This window comes from Sorghum bicolor, chromosome 4 (genome assembly GCF_000003195.3).
Source record: "Sorghum bicolor cultivar BTx623 chromosome 4, Sorghum_bicolor_NCBIv3, whole genome shotgun sequence".
NCBI classification, from domain to species: Eukaryota; Viridiplantae; Streptophyta; class Magnoliopsida; order Poales; family Poaceae; genus Sorghum; species Sorghum bicolor.
The window spans coordinates 62,323,602-62,350,175 of NC_012873.2; the positions used below are offsets into that span (position 1 = coordinate 62,323,602).

Consider the following 26,574-nt stretch of genomic DNA (forward strand, 5'->3'; position numbering starts at 1 on the left):
GATGGGCAAGCACATGCATGGCTTGTTCAGCCCCTACTACACTCCTGTACAAGCTGAAGATAATGCAAACCACACAACTCTCTCTTTGCAATCTACAGAAATCCTGTAAACCAATTAATGAGTGCAAACGACATTCTAACTGACAACCGATTCTGGCAAGATTAGATTCCATGATGCAAAACAGCATAATTATTCGCTCCCATGACCCGGCCGCCCTACACAAATTCGTGCAAAGAAACCAGCTGCTCATACTCTGACATAGTGACATGTCATTGTCATCAATTCATCATTGGACAACTAGACTGTCTATACTTGAAACGAGGTTCTCAGCTTCTGGCGATGACAGCATTGCACTTTAAATTTTCTGTTATGAAAAAGAAAGGTGAAGATATGTCTTCGCAAAACAAAGATATGTCATAGAAATTTAAAATCATAGGTATACTCAAAGTACATATATATATTGCATTTTGGTCTGCTGCGGTCCAAATTAATTGATGATAGCTTTTATTATATCTGTCTCTTTGCTTAAGGCCTTGTTTAGTTCCCAAAAAGGTGCCAAAAAATTTAAAGATTCCCTGTCACATCGAATCTTACGGCGCATGCATGGAGCATTAAATATAGACAAAAATAGATACTAATTGCACAGTTTGTCTGTAATTTGCGAGACGAATCTTTTGAGCCTAGTTAGTTCATGATTGGACAATCTTTGTCAAATACAAACGAAATTGCTATAGTACCTGAAGCCAAAAAAATTTGTGAACTGAACAAGGCCTAAGATGTGCCTGGGCCAGAAGAAAGGGACAAATGAAGCAGAAAAATGATCCAAATGGTGCTGAATCTTGCATCAGCATATAAGTACCGTTGCAGATAATTTTGGATCCTATGCACCACCAGCATAGATGTATTTTTACAAATTACAAGATTCATGGTCCAAATGAAAAAAAAAAACATAGAAGTGCCACACCACAACCACACAGAATGAAGGTGCCGTTCTTAATTAGTTATTACACACCAGAACGATAAATTTAAAAGATATCCCATCGTAGCAAATCAAGCACTTGAGCATGAATATGCATGCATATACAACACTGAATGCCTTTTATTTGTTTCAACATGATTGCCCATCTGATGGATGGATTGAGAGAACAACTCAAAGAACCCATCCCAGCATGAAGTTGTTCTCGCCTCCGGGGGCGTTCCTTGGGATATTATTGGCTGCCTGATCAGAAGGCAGAAACTGGTGATGAGGGTACCTGGAAACAGATAGTCAGTTTTGTTCTGTTAGTACACTGCAATGATGAGTCTGCATTTGTTTTTCTTGAATTACGATCGACCAGGTATTATACCCAATTTGCAGAGTGGGTTCACAGTCTATAGCAACTGAGTGAGCAGGTGGATGAACATGATACGTGGCGCCGTCATGCTCCACGATGGTGCCGCCGGGAGCTGGCCAGGCGGCGGCATGCTGCAAGGTTCTGTAGTTGCTAGAACCTTCAGCTTCAAGCTGTAGAATTGGACAACATATAACATAGTAAACAAAGAAACACTGTCCATGTTAAAACAAAAAAGATCAGATCTTTCGAAAAAAAAAACAAAAAAGATCAAATGAATATAGGAGTATATACAGCTCTAATTCATATAGCTGTCATTCTACTATATATAGGAAACAGATAAGGACCTTGTGTTTGAGTTGCCTGTTCATTTCTCCCAGGTGACGCTCCTGCGCATGCAACAGTCCAAGAATATTTTAGACATGGATGAACGGTTGACTCGTGTACAAAAGAGTACAAGGAAGACACCTATGCATAACTATCTACAGTTCTAGCTAGTTTTTCAGCTAAAGAGCATGCATAGGATCCCTAGTGTGCATAAGATAGAGTATATGCCCGAGCTGTGCCGTAGAGTATTACTATTGTAAACAAAGTCTAGTATATAAAATACGTACCTTTCTGCGAAGCTCTTCCACTTGCTCCATCATAAGTTGTGTCTGCCAACAATTTTGAGGCGTAATTAGTCGTAAGAAATAAATAGAGAAGTATGTACATATATTTTCATTTTTTTCATTTATAAGTAAACTGAATAAATCAACAAATTAAGCTGATTTTCATATTGTTACACTATTTTTTTTCTGTATGGTTTCTTCTGGCTTTGGCTCATATTGGGCTGTATATGGTTGGTGATTTAGGGAATACAGACTGTATTGAAGTTTTGACACATATGTTAATTAAATCGTCATTGGAACTACCGTTCGAGTTTTGCTAATAATTTCATCTACTCCATCTGTTCCAATTATAAGTCGCTTTGAATTTTCTATATTATTTTTTCATGCATTTAAATAAAATAATATGTCTAGATAGTACATAGCAAAATGGATAAACCTAAAAAGTCAAAGCGATTTGTAGTTTGGAACGAAGGGAGTAGTATATGAGCTTCTAGCGACCTCTTTCTATGCATTAGATAGTAATGATGTTATTTTCATTTTTTTACTAACTTTCATAGGAAATAAAGATATAGCAGAAAAAATAAATGTGGGAGCATATTTTAAGGTAAAATTTTCACAGGCATGGCAACAAAAATGCTAGGATGCGCTTGCTTTATTGTGGCTAGCATGCTATAGGTGGCTATATTGACCTTTCGTACGGAAGCTAACATTGGTAATTACAAAAGATGTTGTACGACTTCATACATGCCTGACATTTTAAAGCTAATAAAAAATAAGATCAGTTTTAATGACCCCGTTTGTTGGTGACCCATATTATAACCTACTAATTAAAGTGTTTAATCATCCTTGCCTGCAGTTTCTTTCAAATACTTGGAAGAAGCATTGTTGTTTAATGAATTAATTATCCATCTCCATAAAAGAAGGAAATACATTGATTATTGCTATCTTACACGAAGTTAATGTAAGTCACTAGTCCTACCACTAGTAGGTGGCCAGGTGGGCATATATTATTACAAGCGCATTCCATTGCAGACAACATAGTATTCCTTTCCTAACAGCTTGTATAAATTCTATGGTTGCACGATTCCTATGTATTTATTAGCTACTTAATTAGCTCTGAAACAGAAGGGTTCTTTTCATAACATATAAGGGAAGACTGGGATATATGAATTACCTTTCTCTGTCTTGCCTGTGACAAAGCACATTCTAGCTGTTTCTCTAGCTGCTGCAATTCCTTAACACTCAGTGGGCCAAGGTCCTCCCCGAGCAAGTGCCTGCTTTCCCAAGTTATATAACATAGAAAAGTAATAAGTCAATTTTGTGGTCACATTAACATGTACAGTGTATTCAAATATATTGTAGAAAGTATGTATTTGCATTAAATGCTTTAGAAAAAATCTTATTTTAGAGACACTATACTATATTATCACATGTGAAAGTATGACAAACCAACCTCTGAGTGCGCTGCAAGGCTTCAAATTTTGCCCTCAGTTTTGACATTTCCTGGTACCAGCTCTAAACAGAATATAATTATGCACAACCTCATCAGTTCAATTGCATGACAACTGTGAGCTCTTATCAGCAGGTTTTAATGCATTCGAGAACACAATGAGATGAGGGACGACCTTTTAAAAATGACTAGCACAAAAAAAAAAGGCATTCTAGGTTGCCGAAAATTCACTGCATTCTATTGTTAGTTATCCTCGGCCTATGTTGGGATCGACCTTTATTACACACAGTACCCTGCTACCATTCAAAAACAGCAGGAATAGCCACTTTACAATGTCAAATAGGGGGGAGGGGGGGGGGGGGGGGTCTATGCTGTAGAAATGTTACTAAATTCTAGAAATAGTGCCTAAGATCACAGTGTTGTAGGAGCTTCTTTACTATTACTAATAGGTACCGACTTGTATGTCATGTCAACAGATGAACAATATACAACACACGCTACCTCTTCCTGGAATTGTATATGTATAGCACTTAGCAGATATAATGTAGAGCTAAGTGCATTAATATATGAAAAAAATATTGTTGGATCAATTAGAAGGAAGAAAAAACTTTCCTTAAAAAGAAAGAAAAAACACCAATGACTTCGGTTCTGAAAATGAATTCAGTTTCACAGCAGTAATAAATTCTCTCTTTGCTTGTCTATGGTTGTACCAAGAAAACATTAAAAGTTATTTTCATTTGAAATGGCTCCTTTGTTGGTAAATTAAAAATATGTGAAAAGTTGAATGATATATAGCTAAGCACTGAGAACACAACAAAAACTTTTATGCTCCGATGTAATATCACCATCATAATAAGATCGATAATTGGTATACACTCTTCTTGCTCTCGTTTATGGTTGTACTATGGTAGCAGACTAAATATAAAAATTCACCCAACAATATAAAGAGGGAACATATTTAGTTTTTAAGGAGAAATAATTTTAATGAAGAGGTTATCATAAGCTACATTTGATGCCATACCTGAGTTTCAGAGAGTGCACCATTGGAATCTTGAGCGTTGTAGCAGCAATGTTGATACCTTTCTAGTGTTTTAGTTATGCTGCACAGAAAGTTATATGTAAAGGGACTTGTCTGATTAACTACAAAATATGCTGAAAATGACTTCTAGAATCTAGAATGGCAAAGATGCTGCTGAGGAATGTATTGGTGTATGCACAGGTTGCCCTGTTTATATATACATACATAGCTATTTACTAACATTAACATATATTCCTTCTTATATAAGAAGTCTGATTTCATGTGGATTTGGCTTATAAGTGAACCACACTAGCGTAGGAGCGTGTGCTCCTGTGACATGATAGATGAGATTGAACTCGTAGTTTATAGAACATTATTTGGGAGCTTCCATCTATAGAAAGCTAAAGTTGAAAATACTTTGTGAAATTCATGATTATCTTATAGTTATGCACTTATGCTACATATATGCCCTATAAGAATTACAATTACTACATGAATCCTTTGTGATGTAGCTATGGCTCTTTAATTCCTGCCTTGACGTAGACAAAGCTTTTTATATTTTAGTATTGTGCTTATACTGCATGAAAATTTATTTCCAACACTAAAACCAAATCTAAATATATCTAAAGCAAATAACTTGTTGCCCCATAGATGTCATATAATTACTAAATCCATGTTTTTGTCATGAAACTAATATATAAAAAGAAGAAAATTAATAAAGCATGCATGCATATTATAATATGTAGTGGTACAAGATGGAAATTTTCAGATCCCCATTGGACTTAAATTTCTTGTATGAACATTAATTACAATATGTAGTGGTATTATAAGATGGAAATTTTCAGATCCCCATTACAATATGTAGTGGTATTATAATATGTAGTGGTAAATACCTTGAAAGCAGACTAGTTCTATGATGCATTAGAAGTTTAGATCCCTAGTAAATTGGTGGTGAATCGTTTTAGCACTTTCTTCGTTAAACTAAAACATTTTTTTCAAGAAATTAAACTCAAAGTACCTAAACACAAGGCAATTTGATCACTTTCCTACTACAAAATAATGCTATACTTCAATCATAAAATAGATCCACATCACACAAATTAAAGATGCATAATATAAGATATCTCTCCCATATATCATAGAAAAATGGTAAAAATGCAATGTTTAGTGGAGAGGTTCCAAGTATGAACAACGTATACAAGCCTAGAGCAAATTATATTGGAAGTTCGAACCTTAGATATTTATTCTCAAACGAAAGGAAACAATTTCATAATTCATGTTACAAGTGAATTGAACAGATAACACTTCAAAAAAGAATTAAAAATGATCATATGTAGTTGCAGTCTACGAAAATTTTCTTTTTGGAAGTAGAAACATAAGAAAGAGATAACTTCGTTTTATTAATTATTAGTCTAGATCTGTCACATGAAGAAATAGGGGTAAGGTAAAAAAAAGATCTTTAAGCAGCAGGGGAAGTCAAAGCAAGAAGTGCGAAATACATGAACGAAGTGCGTGCAAGCAACATACACTATCAATAAAGGCAAATGAGTGACCGTTCATGGCTGAGTAGTACTCTGATGCATACGCATAAAATGAGAACAAAGAAAAGAGCAAAACAGAAATTGTCTTCCGGCCATATATATACCGTACCTTAAGAACAAACAAAGAATAATCTCTCTCTAGACATCAAACACCAGTTAGGAAATGAAAGGGACACAAAAACAACTAGAAACAAGGGAGGAGGCCGGTGAAAAGACAAGGGCCGCAAAACAGAAAGTTTTTCATCATGCTTTGAGCTTTCAACTTGAAATGTTGAGGCCTCCTGAAAATCTCAAGCAGATCTAAATCAAGTATGGAGCAAACGTAATAAAAGAACTAAATTTGTATTGTCGAGCAAAGTGACAGGAAATCGTAAGGGAAGAGAAAATTAAAGAAGAAGAAGAAGCAATAAGGAGCAATAATCGAACAAGAGATCGAGGTCAGGAAATAAAGATGGAGGTAGCCAGAGCCCAGAACAAAACAAGTGCCAGGACAAGTCTGTGGGCAGCAGGGGTTTTTCATATAAGCCGGAGCTGGATCAAAAAAGGAAAGAACATACCACCCTTTCCCCTCTCAGACCACATCGGTGTTAACTCTCTACCCTCTTCCACCCAACGACGACGAACCCCTATTAGCTCAGCAATCGAGCAAACCGGGCGTGTCTCTGACACGCACACGCCCCCAGCACACGAAAGATGGCCAACTCCAGATACCCGGCCGAGAAGATGGACCGGGCGACTACTTCAAGTGCCCGGAGAAGCTGGGAGAAAGAGGCAAAGCGTAGGGCTAGTAGATCTGCTGAAAGGATGTCTCATGCCAGTTAGGGATCCACACCACATCCACCCACCCCCGGTTTATATGAACACCGCCATGCCCCTACACACACGCACAGATACACACGCGGATAGCAGGCAGGAATAAAATAACATGCTGCCTCGCGCCAAGGCCAGGAACTACAGTTTTTTAGTAGCTTGGCTACCGGCTTTCTTCCATGCTTCTGCTAAAAAACATGAAATCACAGAGAAAGGAAAAAGGGCACAAAGCCAACACAGCAGGATCGGAGATAATAAAAGGGAAAAATAAAGGCAGCAATTGAGCAAGTAAAGCATCATCAGCGGATCTCTTTGTCAAGGAAAAGGCAGCAGCTGCTAGCAGATCTGCTGCTTGCAGGAGTCGAGAATTAAGATGGATTAGTGGCTGCGGCGCGAGGGCTGTGCGTGTGTTGATGGATCGATCGGATCGGATCGCCTACCCGGCGCTGCCGAACTCGTAGAGCTTGCCGCGGCTGGAGAAGATGATGAGCGCGACCTCGGCGTCGCAGAGCACGGAGAGCTCGTACGCCTTCTTGAGCAGGCCGTTGCGGCGCTTGGAGAAGGTGACCTGGCGGTTGATCTTGTTCTCGATCCGCTTCAGCTCAACTCGTCCCCTCCCCATGACGATCTCCTTCTCCTCCGAGAGCTCGCTGTTCTCTCTCTCACTCAGCCGCTCTCTCTGCTCGCTCTTCTGCTGCTGCCTGCTTATCCGCTGCTAGCTAGGCGACGACTCCCCACAAAACAAGGCCGCCCACAAGTGCTAAGTTTTGCATTGTGCGCGACGATATAATGGGTCGCCGGGGCAGGACAGGAGCGGAATATCAGTGGAGAGAACCGGGAAAAAGGGCAGCGTCACTGTGTGGCTGCCCTGTAGCACGCTGCCGGTCTCTTCTCTCGCATCGCATCTTTTTCACGCGTCTCCATCCATCCATCTATCTCCCCCACTCTGCACTCCCATCTATCTCTCAGAGCTAGCTTTAAATTAAAGGAGAGAGGCCGGAGGGTAAATTTGGAGTGGAGCTGGGCAGTTTTACCCACTGCCCCTGGTTTACCCTAACTGGGAGACCCGTGCCGAAACGGGGGCGCTCCGATGCGGCGGCTCCCACGCCACAAATATACACGGCGCGAAGCATAGCATGATGGCATATGGCATACACGAGAACGGCGGCCAAAGGGTGCGAGCTACCCATTGGAGAGAGAACCTCCTAGGCCTAACCCAAACCATGCAGGTCGCCATGCACCTCACACACCTCCTGGGTCCCAGCAGGCTCTCAACCCTGCAGCCCTGCGCCGTTGCTTTCGCTTTGGGCCACGCCGCGCGCCTCCGATATGATCCAACCCTTCTCCGATCCGACCGGTGGAGGCAGGCTGCCCAAAAATATAGATCCCTGTTTGATTCCATAACCCCAATTGCCAATTTTCCCTTGGTTGCATGCTAGTACGACTTGCATGTGTGCTGCCTGTAGCGTATATGCTAGTACGTGAGCCGCCCGCCTTTGTGCCAGATTTCTGTAGGCATGTATGGGACGGCGATGACGACGACAACACACATCATTGAGATCATGAGATCCATGCATGCTGCCATTACATGATATGAGATGAGAGATGAGAAATTTAGATAGCGAATTGAATGATCAAGTAGCGGCGTGGCATTTTTGGCGACGACTCGGCTTCTCGCTTTAATCTGTGCATATTTCGTCACAGTTTGATTTTGGGGCAGCATTCTAATAACTTGGGTGCAGGAGTTAGAACCTGCTTTAGTGACTCCCTGATCGACTTGATTTGTTAGTAAAAACATTGCTATCAATATATAGTTGGCCTTTTTGGTTGGACCTCCCACCAGCTACTAGCTAGTTCATGCATGGCAGCATTCATAGTTATGCTTTCTTTTGAAAAAAAAAGGACATACAGCAAGCACCACTAAAATGGTAGAGTTCTCCTAGTGTTTTAAGTACTAATAAGAATACTACACCAGTCCTAACACATGAGAATCCTCTCTATGAGACATTTGGTAGGGAAAAACTCATACTCAATATTGAATGCTACACACTGGGAGAATTCCATATAGCTAGGAGAAGCTATAGATTCTAGTTGTGCGGCTGCTAATTCATTTCCCATGTATAGTCGGCACATCATACAACAACTATATTTAATTTTTAAACAAATATGGTGAAAGAACTAACTTTTTTGAACTCGTGTCATTAAATTTGAAAAGGCCCATTTGGAAATGGGGGAACACATCCCAAATTCTTATTTTGGTCTCCTTCCCAAATTTGTTGGTCCCTGCAAAATATTTGCAAGGAACAAATAACTTATATAAATCAAAGAGTTTTTGGTCAACAAAGGACTACTCATGTTTTTTGAAAGTTTGAGGACCTAAATGACACTGAAGGACAAGATCAGGGACCATTCTTGTGTTTTTACTATATTCAACGTAAGGCATTGGCATATATATGAGTAAATAATAATCAGTATGCTGCACTAGAACTAAAAAACAGGCTATGTGATAATATGATGGCCGATTGTTTTGTCTTTTTAATATAGTTTATTTATCTTTCTTTTGTACACGACTTAATTAGGAAAAAGATTTATGAAATAAACTGTACAAGTATGAACCCAAAAGAAAACTGTTTATTAATAGTAAATCTAAAATATACATTATGACCTTTTTCAATTCCTGTGAGAACTGTTCCTTTGTATTTTCTATTCACTTTTGAATATTTATGTGATCTCTAACTTCCTCTGCTAAAAAACATGTCGTGTAGAACAAAAAATGGTCAAACCTTAAAACTGCAAACTGAAGTAACATTAAAATTATTTAGTTTAGAAACATGTAAGTTATGCGTGGTTTGTATTCAAATATACTTGCAAAATCTCATAAAGTCTAAGAACTGGAAGAAAACAAAGCATGGATACAATACAAATGAAGAATAGTATATGGGTATATGCATTGTATTCCAGTGTGGTTGCTATATTTTAATATAATTCTTCTTTCGTCTCTAAAAATAGAAATTGGTCAAAGGTACTAATGGAGCACCACCAAAATTACATGTGACAAATATTGACCAAAGGGATGCATTTTTGGGCATGACTGACTGAATGTTAAGGTGTCCAATCCCTCATTCCCATAATACAGTGCATTCTACCATTCAAAGTTTGTTTTTAAATGCAATACATTTTAAAGGACAAAAAACTAATTTTATATTAAGTATTTTCCATTTATCAACGAGTCATGATTAATCAGGTTGATTTTATAAATGAGAGTACATGTATCTTTTATTATTTTATTATATTCTTTTTTTATTTGTCTTAAAATTTATAAAATGCAGTATTTACATGACACAGAGGAGTACACGACATCCATAATCACCTGTAATTATTCTCCTCCATTGTTTACATAACCTGGTCCGAAGAGAGCGGCTTTCTAATGATACAGCAAGGATGTCACATACACACCAACGGGAGGAGAGAGACTTGTCAATGTGCCATACAGTACAGAAGAGAGAGAGAGAGAGAGAGAGAGAGAGAGAGAGAGAGAGAGAGAGAGAGAGAGAGAGAGAGAGAGGACCTGGCCAGTATTCCGTACCTCATATATAGGTGAGACACCACCATAGGCTGTGCGATACGTGTCGGCTGTGGACTGGCGCTATGGACTTCCTTTCATGAATTTCGGCTCACATTTTCCTTTCCAGCTGTCCTCGTCCGCTTCGATCGGTCTCCCTCACGAGTCACGACTCGACCGGCCCGCCGGACCGGACCAGCAAGTCACGCATCCATGACATGCGACTGCGAGCTTAACCTAGCTCCCTGGCCATTGGCCAGCAGCGCGATCGCGATCGAGACGACGGCATGGCAGGCACGTGGAGTGGTACGCCTGAACGTGCCGTGCCGAAGTCAGGGGCAGGGCGAGCGCGCAATTGCAACGGGCAGTACGCGGATTTCCCTCGCGAGAAATGAGCTGCTGCACCTATGCAGCAGCGCCTGCAAACGCGCGAGCGAGGAGATGTGGATGGAGAGGCCGCGCCGGGGATTCGGCCGGGCTCCGCCGGGCCGGCCATAAACTCCCCCTGACACCCGTTCTAGCTAGTAGGAGGGAGAAGAGGCTAGCTAGTGGCTAGGAGCAGGACCTCATCCACGTCGCGCGCGTAGCCAGCAGATGATGCAGATGCATGCTCGGCCGCCCGGGCGGCAATGGTTTTCTCTTCCCCTGGACCGTGTGGTACTATCACTCGTCCATTGCTGCCTGCTGCTCGCTGACACGCGCATTATATTTACCGGGTACGCGCGCGCGCACCAGCCGGCCGGCCGGCCAGTTTTGAGGTAGGCTATAGCGAGGCAGCCATGAGCCATGATGGAGCATTTTTGCACCAACAACGCGCGCAGGCACAGCGCCGGTCTAATATATAGTACGAGTATACGGCCGGGTAGTAATACAGTGTATATGCGCGCGTCGACGTCGCCGCGATATACAGTGATATCAAATGCACGAGAGTTTTCTTTGGAGGACATGGGTGTCCACTGTCGTATCGATCCGAATTGGTGAGGCGCCCGAGGCAAAGGCGTCAAGTAGTTCCGTTCCGGCCGTGTGTGTGCACGTACCCATGCCCATGCATGGCGGCGGGAACGGCCGGTCTAGTAGCTAGCACACAGCTACCTACTACCACACAGTACTATATATGCAAATCCGGCCGCCACGGCACACCAACACGAATCGCGCGAACCACGTACCGGCAGTGCCGGAGAACGTACCAAAGCAATATTTATGATGATCTCGTCACGTACGTACTCGTCGCCGGGGCAGGCAATTGGGCAAACACGTAGTACGCTCTGCATCTGCCCGGCCGCGCGCCGGTACCACCACCCCCACCAGCTAGAACGGGAAATCGCGCCGTGCGTGCATCGTCGCCCTCGGCCTGCCTGCTTTAATTTGCGTTTAATTTGCCAATGCCACCTTGCCATGCTGGCAGGCATACTGCATGCCCGGCCGCACCCGGCCCAAAAGCGTCAATACTCCTTTGCCCTAGCTGCACGCACAGCTTCCATTTTGCCGGGCGCATGTGCACGCTCTCTGCGCTGCTTTGAATCGTGCCCTGAATCGTGCTTGGCTGCACGACGAGTCCTCCTCCTAGCTAGTCCACCGCCCGCCGAAGAGAAGGGAGTGCCGATCGAGCAAATGGGGAAAGGCTAGATCGCATAGAGATTTGTTGCAAACGGAAACGGGCGCGCGCGGCAAAGGGCCGGCCGGGGCCGCCGCCAAGCGAATTGCTAGAGCGAGGGCGAGATGCACCCACCTGGCCTCCGTAGGAAATTAATTAAGACGTTCGTATTGGGTGGGTGGCGGTGGCCTGGCGTCTCAAAAAAAAAAGAGCAAGCGCGCGGTGTCGCCGGCAATATAATTAACTCAAGATCTTTTCGTGCACAATTAGGGTAGGCCCGACCCGCGAAAGTTACACCAGCAAATGGCTGACGACGCGTACGTGTACTACTCTCACCATTCCAAATTATAAATCATTAAAATAATCTTAAAGAATCAAAGTATTTTAAAGTTTGACCAAAATTTTTAAAAAAATACTAAATTTTGTAATATAAAGTGAGTATACTTTAAAAATATAATTAAGAAAGAATTCAACGATACTTACTTGGTAATATAATAATTATTATTTTATTATATAATATAAATTTAGTTAAACCTAAAATAATTTGACTTTCCAAGATTCTTATAATGACTTATAATTTGAGATGGAGAGACTAATAGTTTAATAGGAGTACTATACATTTGGCGCATATGTTGCTGGGTCTACATGAAAATAAAGCTACTTAATGGTGGGTACGATTTTGCTGCACATTGTGTGGAGAGAGTCTATATGTCTATTTTCCTGTCAGCAGTAGCAGTAGTAGTTAGCAAGTTTGCAACATCTGAGTATATATGTCCAATAGGCCGGGCTGGCCCGGCCCGGTGTCGTGTCGTGCCATGACGCAGATCGCCAGGGCACTACGGGTCGTCGTGCCTCTAGGGCTTTTGGTCTTCAGCCCAAGGCATGACCCGTGGGCCGGTTTCCATGTCGTGCGACCTGTCAAGCACGGCGATTTTTTCATGTCATGCCAGCCCATGGCTTGTCAAGCTAAAAACAGCTTATTTTCATCAAGTGCTGAAATATTTCATCATTTTCAACAATTATTCATTGTTTTCATCAGTATAATAATTAACAACACATGTATACAAATCACAGCTACACAATAGTTTATTTTCATTGGGCTGCTACTAGGGCGACCATTGGAACGGGTCATGACCGTGCCATGCCACGTGCCTGAGTGGCAGCCTAGGCACGACCAATCCCTCGGCTCGAGCCAGGCCATGCTCGGGCCGGTCCAAATCTCCAGGCCACTGGGCCACGGGCTGCATGGCCATATATACATGTGAGTTCTCACTTTTTTGTGGATGCAAGGCACGTCGAGATATTTCACTTCTTACAAATTATCTATGATAAGCAAATTGGTGACCTAAAGGGAAAGCTAAGCAATACTCCCTCTAGGTTGGTAAAAAAGTTATTTGGATCAAACATTGGGATATAAATCATAAATAATTTTTAAGTTGTTGAGTTTGAAAATGTGAAAACCATATAAATAGATTTATCTTGAAATATACTTTTATAAAAATATATACATATCACTTTTTAATAAATATTTATAAAAACAAGAAGTAAAAGTTATGCTTTGGAGACCGCTTTATTGTCCAAAATGACCTTTTTACTAATCTAGAGGGAGCAGCATTGTTGCATTGGCGTTGTTTACACTAACCTTATTATAATATTTAACAAACATTTTATCTTTTTTAAGTAGGTTTCTGGCACTTAGCGCCAGTGGCGGAGGCAGGGAAAGATTTTTAGGTGTGGTAGAGTTTATATAAGAACCAATATACCAGCTAAAAATTATTATGTATTTGTTAAAATTTTTAGGTACGGCAGCTGTCAGAGCTTGCCGAATACATGCCTACGCCAATGCTCAGCGCTAACGCTGACCTCATAATGTAACATCATGTGATTCTTTTCTCATGTTTGCTCTGTAAGCAAGTGAACTTAATTCGACACTTCTCCAAAGATGTGCTGATGCAACAACCACTACCAATAGACCAAGCTTAAGCCTGAACATGAATACAGATGAAGAACCAAAGCTACGACTGATTTCAATAGCCCACACCGGCCGATACTACCGTGGCATATCCCTATCCTTTGTCTGTTGGTCTGAGGTTTTCCCCGTGAGTTTTTAAAACAAAAAAAATGCTAATTATATGTATATCAGGATCAGGTTTATAGTGATATTGGACATCATTAGTGAATAACAATAGTAGTGGTCTTAAAAAGGCGACTTTTGATCTGGGACATGGCCAATTCACACTGCCAACATCGAAATTTGTTGAGTAGCACTTAAAATCGTGGCTATTTGCCATACAACACCGTGCTCAATATTTTATTTATTTCTTAGTTTTGGAGAGCGAGGAGGTGGGGGATGTCCAAACTACCCTTGTATATTCAACCTCCGGCTCTTCCCTAATATATGTCGTAATACATCGCCGCTATAAATTCATCATCGTCCTTCTCGAGCGCTTGTTAGCTGCTGCAACGTGTCCAACCGTGGGTCCAGATGACTTCTCCATCTGCGTCCTTCTATGGCTCTAGATTCATCACCGTCCTTCTCATCCGTCTGGTGGCGTGGCCTCGGTAGCACCAGCCCTAGTGCGCGTGGCCCCTGCACTCCAGCCCCGTCGGTACGGCCCTAATGATGTGACCCCTTGCCCCCTCACACCGGCCCTAGCGGTGTGGCCCCTAAGGCCTGACCCTACACCTTGCCCCCAACTTCGTCTTCTCCTACAGGGCGAGCATGACTTCAGTGACGACCGAGCTCCATCTTCTCTTATCGGTGTGATTCCCTACATCCTCGGGTGAGGCAACACTGCCGAAGCTGAGGACGAAGTTGAGGCCATGTTCATGACGCCGGAGGGAGTGAAGTGCAACCTGGGGAGGTTGTTTTCGCGTTGAGTTCTACTGCAATGGGGAGGACAGGCACCTGCAATAGTGGGTCATGAGCATATGCAGATAGAGGGTCATGAGCACAAACTGCGGCAACGACAGCATCTAAAGGTTGAAGACAAGGGCAAAAGGGTCATTTCATCCCTCTTTTCTCTATCTCTGGAACTAAGAAACAAATAAGATATCGAGCGTGGTGTCTTATGGCAAATTGCGGTGATTTTGTAGTAGTATCTAGCAAATTTCGATGTTGACAGTGTGAATTATCCAATTACATGTTTTTCGTTGTCCTAGGGCAAAAATTGACTATTAAATTAATATGTATCAATCCCATATTAAAATAGAAGCAAATGCCCTATTTATGTTGGTACATATCTTTCCTCCCCTGACACTGTCAAACTGGCATGATCTAGTCAATTATTTGGTTTCAAAACCTTCTCTCCTCGTCACTTCTTTCTCAAAATCAATCTTGAAAATAACCTCTTTCTGTTTCTTCCTTCTCGACTTAGGCCTTGTTTAGTTCCAAAATATTTTGCAAAATCGACATTGTAGCTCTTTCGTTTGTATTTGACAAATATTGTTCAATTATGGACTAACTAGGCTTAAAAGATTCGTCTCGTCAATTTCGACCAAACTGTGCAATTAGTTTTTATTTTTGTCTATATTTAATACTTCATACATGTGTCTAAAGATTCGATGTGACAGGAAATCTGAAAAAGTTTGCAAATTTTTTGGGAACTAAACAAGACCTTATGCAGAATAAACCCCTTCCAAAAATTACCTCCCTTTGATGAAGGCTGTTGTGGCCCTTATCAGTCAGTTTGTCAGCCAAATAGGTTACTCTATTTATTATCAGATCAGATTTGTGAAAAATCTTAAAGCAAACATTAAGGAGAGAGCAGCGTGTCTCGCTCCTATTGGAATTGCATGTAGCTAGGAGGCGCGTGACAGGGGCCGAATCCCTCATTTCCTGGGCAGAATTTGCGCGACATACGTCAGGTCTGTGAGCGTATGCATGCATATGTCGACTCACTGTAGGCATGCAGCACGAAATATCAGCATCATCCCGGCCTTGTTCAGTTTTCAAAAAATTCTGTAATTTTTTTTTAATTCTCCGTTATATTAAATCTTATGGTACATACATAAAGTATTAATAATATAAATAAAAAATAACTAATTGCATAGTTAATGTAATTTTGAGATGAATCTTTAAGCCTAGTTAATATATAATTAAATAATATTTGTTAAATACAAATAAAAATGTTATGTTGTTTATGTTTCAAAAAAATTTAGAACTAAATAAAGCCCTAGCTTAGCTAGCATGCATATATTTCCTTTCGTTGCCGCCGTGGCTAGCTGAGCTATATCACTCACGATTTGACTTGCTGATTGATAGATAGCAGTGTAACGCTGGCGTGGAGAGAGAGAGAGGAACACATAGGCACGATCTAGATAGATATGTTTCGATTTGTGTATAGATATATTTATGGAGGTCTATGTATTTGTTTGGATAGACATGTATTCATCTCAAATTATATGTGTTAAAATAAAAATTAAACTAAATTTTATTTTAATTCATTCCAATATATGTGAATTGAAGTGAATACACATACATCCAAACAAGACTAGAGAAAGACAAGGTTTGGTCCACGTGCAATTAGGCCTTGTTTAGTTACACTCAAAAACCAAAAAATTTCAAGATTTTCTGTCACGTCAAATTTTACGGCACATGAATAGAGTATTAAATATAGATAAAATAATAACTAATAGCACAGTTTGTCTCTAATTTACAAGACGAATCTTTTAAGTTTATTAGTCCATATGGTTAGCCAATAATTACCAAATACAAACGAAAATGATATAATGACCTAAACTTTTTCACCATGTTTAGTTCAATTTTTTTTGGGGGAAACGACGATGTAGCAATTTCGTTTTTATTTGACAAACATTGTCCAATTATAGAGTAACTAGGCTTAAAAGATTCGTCTCGCTATTTACAGACAAACTGTGTAATTAGTTTTTATTTTCATCTATATTTAGTGTTCTATGTATGTATCGCAAAATTCGATATGACGAAAATTTTTGAAAAGTTTTTGGTTTTTAAGGTGAACTAAACAAGACCTAGACAAGGCCTTGTTCGAATCTCTCCTATCTATATACTGTATGTCGTTCTTTTATATAGCTGTGTACGTGTATATCTCTTCACGTAGGCGATGATGGGTGCATGTAGTCTTCGCTAGCTAGCTCTAGGGACTGGAGCTGGGGGCATGGTCTTCACTTCAGCCAGGACTAACTTAACCAACGAAACCGAGTATACTGCCTTGTTTAGTTCCGAAAAGATTTCGGATTTCGGTAATGTAGCACTTTCGTTTGTTTGTGACAAATATTATCCAATTATGGACTAACTAGGATCAAAAGATTCGTCTCGCGATTTCCAGCTTAACTGTGTAATTAGTTTTTGCTTTCGTCTATATTTAATACTTCATGCATGTGCCGCAAGATTCGATGTGACGGAGAATCTTGAAAACTTTTTGCTTTTTGGGGTGAACTAAACAACGTATTACTGCACGCTGGGTGCAGGCACGCACACAAACTTCCGTCTCACCCATATAACTATCAAAACATGTCATATTTTGATATGGTATGCATGTATTCTCTCCGTAGTATTTCGTGGTCCTAGGTATTGGACATAATGATACTGAAACGACCTAGATTTTTCCACAAAGGGAAAAATCCACATATTCGAATTATAATATGATAACTCAAAAATTGAACCATCAAATTATCATATATCAGCTGTTATCGTAGTCATACATCGTGAGAAACAAGATTACAACACATTTGCTTTACAACTCTTGGTCAACAAGCCTATTACATCGTTTTTCTAACGGAAACACACACGGGTCTTTATCAGAGTCGATATAGCACGTCAACGGTGAAGGCTCCTCCTTCACGGGCAATCATCAGAGTCGGCGTAGTTTATCAGCGGGCGTAGCCTTCATCTCCGAACCAAACTTGAGCGCAGGAACGAGACCACCTAATCCTTCTAATCTCCGTAGTTATCATCATAGACCACGTTCAAAACCTGCTAAACAATTTTCAGTACGATTTGTACTGGCCACTGGCTCCCACCCTATGCTTTTGCGTAGCTTTGTGGTAGGTGGAAATGCAAAGGGTATATCAAAGGCCTATGTATATGGCTGTAGTCTTTCCTATGCAAGTTCATCAATATTTTATAATAATAATTCATCAAGTTTTATTCCATCTCATCCACACATCCATCCATCCATCCCATCATACACATCTCGCCACACTCTCACTCTCTAGACGGCAAGTACGACTCCCGCTCGTGCCTTGCCTCAACGGCCAACGCCGGATCCAACACAAACCCAGGGAAAGGTAGAAAGGACTCCTCTCACTAGTCAAGCGAAGCGGGACATAGGAAAGGTCCATAGCCGAGAAGACGGCATATGTATCGATCGATCAACCAAACTCTGCAGAGGTTTACACTAACCACAAGATCACCATCATCGACGAACCGGCTCGTCTAGGCTGATACCGGGCTGCCTTCCAACTAAATACGATGCCACCCTACCACTCAGGACTGGGGCCATACCGGAGTACCACCGGCATGCTGAGACTGTGAGGCGTAGTACCGGGCCCCCAAAGGTCACTACGCTGTCTTAGGAGGGTGTGGGTCCTCATGCCCGTACCTCCCTACACTATCCGCTATCAACCTAGTAGTAGTGGCACCGCACTAGCTGGTCGAACATCCGTCCCGCACCATAATAAGGCGAGTGGCGTGTAAGGCTTCCTACGAACCGGTTCTCAGAACATCTCAGTCCTTAGGGTGACCGAACAGGACATCTTCACGAGGGGCCAGCCGATGCCCCTCTCGACGGGACACCCGGCTACCCCGTGCTATACAGCACCTCCCATCCCGGTGCTTCGTCCCACGAAGACACTCCACTCCGGGACCTCTCCCTGTCACATGTACCCGCCACAGGTATCTCTCGTGGAGAATGCCCAGGTAGCGTCCTCCGGCAAGACTTGTCCCCAGGACTCGTCGTAGATCCTTCTCGGTCGACTCGACCCTCACCACACACCCAAGACACACGCCAAGATCTCCCCAAGTCCATTATCCATTTCTTATCCAGTTATCAGCACCACGTGCCTTATCCACTCACATCCAATCCTCCACAATGCATCACATCACAGATATAATGCGTAGTAGAAGCAGTAGCAAGTAGTATGCAAGCGTCTAACCTAACAGCGGGTGTGCGAGGGTTATAGGTTGCAACAAGGCAATGGCTCACAAGCATTTCTACCATGCAACCTATCTCAATTCATTTGCATAAAAGTAAAGCACTAGCATCTACATTATTGCATGTCTAATAGGATTCTACGAGGTTGGGTGGGACGTGGCACCTGTCGAGTGACATTTCCAAGATCCTCAGTTCACTTGTAGTTGTACTCATCCCAGATCCTCCTTTCCGCATGTCCTTTCTTCAACGGGTCCCGATCCGATCCACGCTAACCGAAGCAACTACCTCGAAAGTGACAAACAAGACGAAACAATCAAACCACTAGCCCTAGAAAGACTGTGAAAAGAGGCGACAAAACACTGAAGGACAACTACAGTGAAAGAGCACCGAAAGGATAACGACTTAGCCCTCTCGGCGGATGTCCGATCCCTGGGCTAGAAGAAATAGGAATGGCTGTTCACTAAGTACAAGTCAGAGTCTTAGCCTAGCCGGTACTTCCCAGGTCAACTGAGTCAACCTGTACGGCTTTAATAAATGGCTTAGACTCTACTCATTCTAAGCAAACACCACAACTTACGGTCTTTCGATCCAAGTGTCATAGAGATCGATAGGAATCGAAATGACTATGAGCACGAGAAGTTCCGGTCTCTCTCAATCCATACGCCATTGTAGGTTGGCGAGAGCCAAGAGAGGGTGGAACAAAGAGAAAAGAAAAGGGGAGTGGTCTACTCCTTCCAATCCACTTGCCATGGTAAGAGATGGGGTATCAGAAAGAGTGACACACAAGAACATGAGTGCTTAAACTACTTGTAGGGTACCACGACCTACGTACACTGAATGCACTAAGACATTGCTAGGGTTCTTAGCAGTGCGGTTGTCACCGCAAGAACCAAAGAAATGCTACGGTCGAATAGGTACAAGCATACAAGAGTTTAAGCACGAAGAATCCAAAAAGGCAAGAAAAGACACGGGTTTCACTTTCCATTGATCCGCTCGCCATAGCAACGACGGGAATCGCGGGATTGGAAACAAAACATCTAACAAGAAAAAGGGGGCTTAATCCACATCTTACTAGATCGACGAGGATTAAGGACAAGAGAGAAGAAGAACAAAACCACACTCTTTCAACCAACTTGCCATGGAACAAACGACAGTTGGAGAAATAAACGCGACCCCACGAACTACACCAACTCATATCATTTCGCGACCTAGGTGCTTCTGAATCGGCACAAGGTCATTTCTATAGTTCCTGGCAATGCGGTTGTCACCGCGGAAACTACGGAAATGCCCGAGTCTAGGTGGCATAAACATATAAGACGGATAAGATAAATGCACAAGAAAATGGGTTAAGCCCGATGGCCATGGCGAGGCAAACTCGCGACCATGAGCTCCACCTACGAGTTGGCTTTCAACTGCCCCACGAGAGTTGTCCCCTAGCTCGTCTCTACAGACTAGGTCAAGATAGGCTTGTCACGTGTGGGTAGGAAGCACACTAATATCAAGCCTAAGGTGACCACATCCTAGAGCCGTTCGGGAGGGCAGCGGACATGGCACTACGAAGTCAACTAGAACGAGAGTTCGAGCTACGTACAACATCATAGCCATGGCGGGAAGAATCCCACGACCGAATGTTCGAACGTACCACGATTCCCTCGACCGGCTCGAAGGCACGGTCCACAGCGACAAGAACCACACACAAACCGCAAGTACCACAACTTGACAACGATGACAAATTAGAGTTGCACATTTCCATAGCACCAAGAGAAGATATAGTAGACCGGCGCGAAGGCACGGCACAGGCATAGAATAGATAGATCATGCATCGACAAGTATAGATAACAAAATGATGTAAGAACAGATATATGTCGACTAGGGTTTAGGGGGGTTTCGACCTTGCAGTTGGCAGGCTTTGGGTCACGGTCGCTGCTCGTTGTGCTATGCTCGTCGTCGAGGCAGAAACAGGCGCACGTGTCGATGTGGGGGCTCCCTGGAGTCGGGCGGAGGTGGCGACCGCGGCAAGGCATGAACGTGGATGAGGTCGATGGAGCACCGGGTGGCGTCGCGGCTGCAGGGGTCGAAGCAGGGCGAAGCTTGACGTGGCGGGTGGCTCTGGTGCAGCGTCGTCGTGGGCAGCACGGCGTCTGTGGCTTGGAGCAGGGCACGTCCAGGTGCAGGTCGCGGTGGTCGGCTCGGAGCAGAACACGGTGAGGACACGGCGTCGCGGTGGCTCAGCTTCACGGCGAGGACGGGGCCGTGGACGCCGGACAGGGTCGCGGTTCTGCTGCTGCCGGCGTCGTGGATGGCTCGGCGCTCGCGTTGTTGACGAGGACGCGCTCCGGGGACGAGGTCGACGCGGGGGCGACGGGGCACGAGCATGGCGTCGTCGTGGTGGCGCAGACCGACATCGGGGTCGCGGTCGCGGTCACCACGGTCGGCATGGACGCAGTTTCCACGGCGCGGTGGCGGCTTGCGCACGACGGCGTCGCGGGGTCGGGGCTCGGCGCGGCGAGGGCGCGGAGCTCCTGCTCGGCGTCGCGGCGGGTTCCCGGGGTCGAGGGCGAGGGCGAGGGCGCACGGCGTCTTGGCGCGGCGAGGTCGAGGGCGCGGACGCGTCGGGGCTCGACGAGGCTGTAGATGGGGAGGGAGACGGCGGCGGCTGGGGATGGAGCAGGGGCGCGCGCGGCTCCTCCTTTATAGGGGCGCGGGCTAGGGTTTTGGGGATGCCCGTCCATCCTCGGCGTCCGTGTCGAGGACGGGGCACGCGGCGCGGATTGCGGGGGGGGGGGGGGGGGCACAGACGTCCAGGGCGCGAGGCGCGATCTCCTGACTCGGAGCGGCGGCGGCGGCTCTGTCCAGCAGGCGGGGTTCGCGTGTAGGGTTCCACGGGTAGGGGTCTTGGGCCAGGCGTTAGGGTGGGCCGCGAGGAGGCTTCGCAGCTGGGCCTGGGAGGGAAGGCAGGGGGAGCGAGCGGGCCGACCTGGCTGGGCCGCGGCAAAGGGGGGGAGGGAACGCGCTGCGGGCCGAGGTGCTGTGTCGCTGGGCCGGTTAGGGAGCTTGGGCCGCGCGGGCGGGGAAGGGAAGCGGGCCGACTGGCTCCTATCTGCGAGCTGGGCCAAGAGAGAGGGAGGCTGGCCCAAAGGGAAAAGGAAAAAGGGTTTCCTATTTATGGATAAAGGAATCTGTGATTAGGTTCAAAGGATTTTTAAAGAGGGGATTGAGAGGGGAATTCCGGGAAGAGTTCAAAAGAATTCAAAGGAGTTTGAGACATACTCCAACGAAAAGGTTGAGAAGGGATTCGCTTCGCCTTTGAGATAGGCTCAGCGAAGATTCGAGAAGACTCTGCTACGGATTTGTGCACTCCAAAAGAAACTCAAAACCCTAAACAAGACTAAACTCCAAACCGACTCACGACAAAAACACTCGCCTAGAAACAGATCTGTATGTATGCCACGATTTGTTAGCGGGTTAGGATCGAGTTAGACCTAAAAGCTATATGCTTCACACGATTACAGGAAAATTTTTTAAAAATCTCGCATTTTTGGTTTACGTAAAAATCTGGGATGTTACATATACTAAACACTCTCCAGTACTGCTCAGTATTTTTTCTATTTAGTTTTGACTTGCGATATAGAATAATATTCTACACCTATGTAGAATAGCGCTACCACACCCCAGGTGTAGAATACTATTCTACACTAAAGTGTTATACTGAACAGAATTTAGTATTGTTCAGTACCCGTGTTGTAGTATTATTCAGTATTTTGTTGTCCTGGGTGTATAACTGGATGATACTGAACGTTGTTCAGTATTGCTCAGTATTTTTTCTGCTCAGTTTTGACTTGCCTAGGGTGTAGAATAGCGCTACCGTGTGTGTGTATATATATATAACTCTAAGACCCTGTTTAGATACCTCTAATTATTATAATCAGATTATATAATCAAATTTTAATTTAAAGAGGATTAATTATATGATAGATGATTACTAGAACCATGATTATCATACACTCTGATTATTATAATTCATAATCATGATTATAATAATACTATGAATCCAAATTATAATAATCCAATTGTGATCCAAACAGACACTAAGGGCTAAGGCCCGTAGGTTTTGGACCCGGTGTTGACAGTTTGTTTTCATAACCCTTGCAGGTGCTTACAGGATCCGATTTATCCACATTGGTTACTTTCTCTTAATAAATATAGCCATGGGAGCCTAAAGCTAATCACTAGCCCACCTCGCTTTATCTTCTCTCTAAGCCGACACCTAGTCAACTTCTCAGCCCCTTTTGTTGTCCCCACCTCTTTTCCTTTCTTACGCACTAGCAACTAACTCTTGCTCAGTCATTGTTGATCCTCCTCCAAACCAAGCCCCCATTCCCCTTCGGCCTTTCCTCTTCCCCCTACCTCCCAACCACTCTAGCACCTTTGTGATGATCCGCTACTTTATGAAGCTTCCCTACTAGCACTCGACCTAGTCCTTGATATTCTTGTAATGCTAACTCTGCTTGTTGCCTGCCGCGCTTGGCATCGTCCATGAGAATCTTGCATGCTAACTTCGCTTATCTTAGCCTCGTGTACTAGGATTTGACACGTAGACTCCGTTCATCATTGCTTGATCTCAGTCATTGTCGCCAAGATCTGACCTAATGTAGGTGATGTTGATGATGCTGACATGTTGCAAGCCCTCGACCTCATCTACCACAACCAAGAGTCACGACCTCAACTCCCTATAGGCTTGTTCAGTTAGTCAATAATCCAAGGGGTTCAGAGGAGAGTGAGGATGTTTTTTTTGACTTACAAGGTAAATCCCCCTCAATCCACTCTTAATCTCCTCGGATTGGAGTTAACCAAAAACTTTTTTTGCTTTGGGTTTAGGGGGCATGCATCGAGTTTGGAGATGAGTGATGATTTCCACTAGATTCGCACGCATTCCACCTAGGGCATGTTTTCTTCTCAAGCTTAGGGTGCAGATAATAAGCATGTTCATGGAAGTTGCACCTAGCCCTAACCCACGTTTTTTAGAAAAAGGAAATTTTATTCCGGTCTCTGCAAGAGTTTTGTACACAACCAATTCTTATTACAGAATCAACCTCTCAAAAAGCAAAACCAAACAAAGTAAAATTGATTGAGCGCTAAGAGCTAAGTCTTTTCAGCGACGATCATCCATGCTTGGCGAAAATTTCCATAGCCACAGTCTCCATCATGCGACATCTCTATTCCTCATGATGGCCTAATGGAGATGGTCTTGCAAAAGGATTCATAACCAATTACTACCAAGTGAAAATTGATATTTTCTTAGCATACTGCATACAACCACCTTTTCCTTCGGTGCATGTGCATATATCTCCAGTTTCACAATATATGTTCAGATGCCAGTTGCATGCACGGTCTTTTGCTTGGATCATGCATGATTTGCTTGTTATTCATTTCGAATTTTGCCCCCAAGCTAAGCAAGATATATTATATAAGATAGTAAGAAAAACACCATCAGTCCCTGTGTAAAAGCAAGGCACGCACAAGCTAGCTAGTAGATCGATCAGGTGCACGTGCTAGCTCGTTACAAGATAATAAAGCCTGCAAGCGCTTAGTACTAGCTTCCTTGAGAGTCGGGGCTGTCCAATTATACATGGCACGTACTGGCACTGTTGGTAATTCAACGCGATCGCTGAAGCAACATACCCGTACGATGGGTTCATGTGTGCGCGCCCTATTGGCCATAGTCCGTGCCTGTTGAGCCACACCACAGTCCACAACCACTCTAATCTTTTGCTGGTGCACGCACAGTTGGCCGGAAGGAAATGCGTCGCGTCGACATCCCAGTAAAAGCCATGCCTCGCCGGAGTTGGCATAGCTCCTATTTGGTGATAGTAGCGTCATAGCATAGAGATGGAGCCCAGCAGCTGTTGGTTCATCCGGGTCAGGGAGGCTCTGCACGTACGGTTTCGTTGCGAGTTTTGGGCTGGCCATTGGGAGCTAAAATATCTGCCATGGAATGTTTACGGAAAAGCAGGACCGAGTACTTCTCAGCGAGGCCCAGCAGATTACGACGACATGGGCCTTGCTTCCTGGGCTTCTCCTTTCAGTCCAAACGTGTAGCAGCATCCGTCGGATGTAGTATAGGCCGGCGTCGTCGTATCACGTGACGTGAGTCGCGACGGCTGACGATCATGCATGGACGCGCGCCTTGCTCTCGCGCACCGTTCTCTTCGAACTGAAGCGACGGCATTTGACTGAACCGGAGTTGGACCTAATCGGTGAGAGAAGAAAACAAGGAGACGGTGATAAAATTATGATTGCACAAGTTGACAGATAGAGTTAGGGATGATCTGTCAGCCACTCATCATGTGCAAGATGCAGATCAGTCCGGTACACCTTGATGGAGATTATAGGAGAAACGTAGGAAATTCACAAGAATTAGATTCCTATATAGTACTAGTATAGTGCCCGTACTAACGCTACGGATTCATTCTAAGGATGTACTTAAAAACCTTTCCATGAAACAATGATAATATTTTCATAGTGTTTAGTCTCACACAATTGCATATGATCATTCATATAATATAACCTAGAATACACTCCATGTGCAGATGGTCAGCAATAGAATCGAGAAGCAAGTATACTTACTGCGTTTGTCACGGCGTTCTTCGTCTGGTATGTTCGTGATCCGGCGTCACACCCTGGCGCTCTCGGACGTCGTGCCTTGGCCGCTTGTGACGCGAATGGCCGCGCTCCGGCATCGCGCCCTAGCAACGGCAACGGCGGCCTCCTCTGCGATCTTCGGCTTTTCCTTCCCGGAGTAGCTGCTTGGCACCTCCGTCGGCTCCTTTCCACGCCCCGTAGCCTTCTTGGGAGTGGCGGCGACGGTAGTCTGAGTGGATTTCTAGAGTCACAGTAAACGTTTCAGCGAGTGGTACGATACAATTGCACTAATTACTGGGGTAAAATTCGAGTTATGTCTGATGTTTACCTTCTACGGCCTGGCACTGTGGTTGCTGTTGTTACGGAGAGAGTTCTCATCGAGCTCGGCCATGGGGTTGCGCCTGTACGGAGACTGCTCGTTCTTCCTGGACGAGCTCCGGCTGAGCACCGGCGTCAGCCCCGCCGCACCAGCATTCTCATTCCCGGACGCGGCCATCCTTGCGGGAGAGCTCGATCTCGGCGATGTGCACCTCTTCCACGACGCGGCCACGGCCGACGACGTGCGCGCCTTCTCCCTCGCGGGCACGGACACCATCTTCTCGGGCTGCTGCTGCCTCGCGCGGTCACCGCCGCCGGAGCCCGCCGTGGCCACAGAAGTCGCAGCGCCATCCGCGCGTCTCCCGGGGGACCGGCTGGCCCTCCGGCTCTCGCTCCCGGTACCGCTCCTCTCCCGACTGCCCGATCGCTTCCGCTGCGGCGAGCCCCAGTGTGGCGACGGCCTGGACATACTGCGTGTGTAAGTCGTGATCATACTTCTAATCTGGACCGTCAAATCTGTAGGACATATGTTGTGAGTCGTTGATCTTGCAGGTGGGATTTGCC

At 44.3% G+C, this 26,574-nt stretch overlaps 3 protein-coding genes across 3 annotated transcripts; 1 reads left to right on the plus strand and 2 right to left on the minus strand.

Moving 5' to 3' along the window:
• Window positions 819–7,516, minus strand: LOC8076029 (MADS-box transcription factor 6). Its single transcript, XM_002454427.2, has 8 exons — window positions 7,202–7,516; window positions 4,414–4,492; window positions 3,396–3,457; window positions 3,117–3,216; window positions 1,946–1,987; window positions 1,679–1,720; window positions 1,347–1,504; window positions 819–1,253 (listed from the first exon to the last, which is right to left on the minus strand). Exons 1-8 carry the CDS (start codon window positions 7,381–7,383, stop codon window positions 1,151–1,153), a joined length of 768 nt encoding a protein of 255 aa, XP_002454472.1. The 5' UTR covers window positions 7,384–7,516; the 3' UTR covers window positions 819–1,150.
• Window positions 21,285–21,782, minus strand: LOC110434845 (mucin-7-like). Its single transcript, XM_021459599.1, has one exon. It carries the CDS (start codon window positions 21,780–21,782, stop codon window positions 21,285–21,287), a length of 498 nt encoding a protein of 165 aa, XP_021315274.1.
• LOC110434846 lies at window positions 26,013–26,492 on the plus strand. The gene has a single exon (XM_021459600.1). It carries the CDS (start codon window positions 26,013–26,015, stop codon window positions 26,490–26,492), a length of 480 nt encoding a protein of 159 aa, XP_021315275.1.